The sequence below is a fragment of the Coffea eugenioides genome, chromosome 2 (genome assembly GCF_003713205.1).
Source record: "Coffea eugenioides isolate CCC68of chromosome 2, Ceug_1.0, whole genome shotgun sequence".
Lineage (NCBI taxonomy): Eukaryota > Viridiplantae > Streptophyta > Magnoliopsida > Gentianales > Rubiaceae > Coffea > Coffea eugenioides.
The window spans coordinates 72,274,739-72,277,288 of NC_040036.1; the positions used below are offsets into that span (position 1 = coordinate 72,274,739).

General features: G+C 36.9%; 1 protein-coding gene across 1 annotated transcript; it reads right to left on the reverse strand.

The window, feature by feature from the left end:
- Positions 1-298: 298 nt before the first annotated feature.
- Positions 299-1,378, reverse strand: LOC113760208 (F-box/kelch-repeat protein At1g57790-like). Its single transcript, XM_027302772.1, has one exon. The coding sequence runs from the start codon at positions 1,376-1,378 to the stop codon at positions 299-301; it is 1,080 nt and encodes a 359-aa protein (XP_027158573.1).
- Positions 1,379-2,550: the final 1,172 nt, after the last annotated feature.

A 2,550-nucleotide genomic window follows, 5' to 3' on the forward strand; every position in this document is an offset into this window, starting at 1 on the left:
GAGGGGAGTGAGACTGTCAGAAACCTCAGGAGAGATATCTGAAATTATCCCTAAAATATACGTCACCCAAGAAAAGAAAGGGATTAACGATGGATTCGTGTCAAATAATTTCCTGATTGGCCACGTCAAAATGCAAAGCCAAAGCAGGAATTGTTTATCCATCATAAAATTTGTCAAAGTCAATTGCACTATGAAATGCAAAATCCATTAAAACAAAAACGGAAAACCAACAAGATCAATTTCCTATAGCACAAAGGTTCAATTAAACATTGTTAACAGAAAAGGAAAACCAATGGGATCAATCTCCTATAGCACAAGGAGGTTCAACTAGACATTGTTCACAGGTAAATAGAGGCCTATACCCATAAACCTTCAAGTTGCTAACCGAGGAGACTTGATACTTGCATAAACAATCTTCTGCATCCTCAACTCTGGATAGTAGCACAGAAGGAGAACAACTCGAAAGGCATGAAAGCATTACTGCAAAGTTACCCACATTATCCTTGACAGCCCACCTGTTCTGGGACCAGTCGAAATAGGAAATACTAAACATATATTTCCCATCCTTCAAATTTCTAACAAGGAAAACTAGTAGAAGCTGACCCTCGTATTGAAATAACCAATGCCTAATTGTAATTGATCCTGGGACTAACCCTTGATGCTTCCATGTTTTTGCTGCCAATTCTTTTAGAGTTCGACGGTTTTGTGTGATCACGTTCCAACGGCGGCCAACAATGGCAAATTTTGCTAGTTCTCCTCCGTCACAAACACAATAAAATTCTCCTTTTTGTTCACTATAAACCACACTTGAAATTGGTTCATCGTGTAGAATATAATCAACCTCAACTTTTTGTGTACACCAGTTATCCTTACCGAAAGAATATGTAGCAATGTAAGTGTCGCCAAGATGTCGATACGATATGAAAAATACACAATCTGGAGCAGTAGGGTTTGTGGAAAAAGTAGCAACATCAGAATGATGATCCATCAAAGTGGGGAGCCAGAAGTAATCATTGGAAATAGGACTGTAGACTAAAAATAAGGTCTCACATGGTACCTTAACCTTCCTAGCAAAAAGCAACCAGCCTTTTTTCGAAGCGCATAATTTTGCAGCGATGATAAAGTCGAATATCTTTGTCCGATTGGCAGTTTTAAGGTTGTATGATTCCCTGGAACAAGGGTCAAACAGCTTTGGTTGGACAAGGTATAGATCCCTCTCTAAGTAGAATATCCATGGTAGACTGCTTTTACGCCTAATTCCTTTACTTTTGTCCCACCAATCTTTGCAAACTGCACTCGAACGAACCAGGTCACCAAAGCTCAATTTCTCCCAGATTGTCCTGAAAAGATCCTCAGGAAGATCAGCCCAAGGCGCCATGATCAAGCTAGTCCTTAGTGTGTTTCTCTCCATCCCAATATCCCAATATATATGTTTGATGGACCTATTTCGAGTTCTTGGTACTCAAAAAAAGAAGAAGCCCTTGTCAGTCTTCACCTTAATATGGAAAACTAATATGAGTTTGGTTGGGAATGCAAGTCTAATCAGGGTAGTAAACAGGGAGATAGCGAAACACCATTTAGCATTAATTTATCCTCAACTATGGGGCCCAAATAATTAAGCTCAATTCGTTCTTTCTTGTGTTTAGCAAGGAGCCAAGGACCAATCTGCCCTTGAGAATTGAACCGCGAGGCTATGCCCACAGCTCATTGTTCTGAATTTCGAAGCTCTAGCCTTGATAAAGAAATTTTGGTAAGATAATCGGTTTTTATGATGTTGTTGTTTGCTCTTGTATTTAGATTATACATTGTTTAAATGATTAAAAAAGATAAAATTCATAATCAACCAAAGAGTATCTTTCACTGATTCTAATTGTTACACATAATCACTTTCCATAATTAGATTTTACATATAATCACTTTTCATAATCAAATTCTGTAAAATCTAAAACAAATGGGAATAAAGCCTAACTTGCAAAATATTTGACATTTGAGGGGTATAACTTATACTAAAAACTTAATTTTCAAGGGGCGTCAAAAGTTAATTCACGAATTTTACAACTCAAATTCTCAGCAATGAAACCACCAGAATCTGCCGTTTCCAAGGAGAACCTTAGTAATAATACTCTAACTTCAATTGACACATATAATGCCAATCCTTTCCAACTACAACCTTAGGAATAATACCTTTCTTATTAATTCATCCGAATTCACCACTATATGCCTTCAATTTTTCACCAACGTTTCTTCAAAAGTAGCTAAAGAGCATTTATATTTGGATTATACACCACAGGCGTATGCCTAACTGATACTCAATGCTTGCAAAAAAAGAGAGGGGGGGGGGGGGGGTTGGGTGGAGGAGGATAAAAAGCATAATTTTTTTTTCATGAAACCATTTGTCTTTCATTACCACTTATTTACCTAAGAAAATCTCCAATAGCAATATAATAACGTGAAAGGAAGTTACTTATTTCCATTTTCCTGCTTCTTTTTATTTTTCTAGAATTACAACTGAAAAGTTATTCTTAAGAAGGGTGATTTTTCACCAAAAGT

Coding starts and splice junctions, on each gene's coding strand:
- LOC113760208 (XM_027302772.1), bottom strand. CDS start 1,378: ATGGCGCCTTGGGCTGATCTTCCTGAGGATCTTTTCAGGACAATCTGG.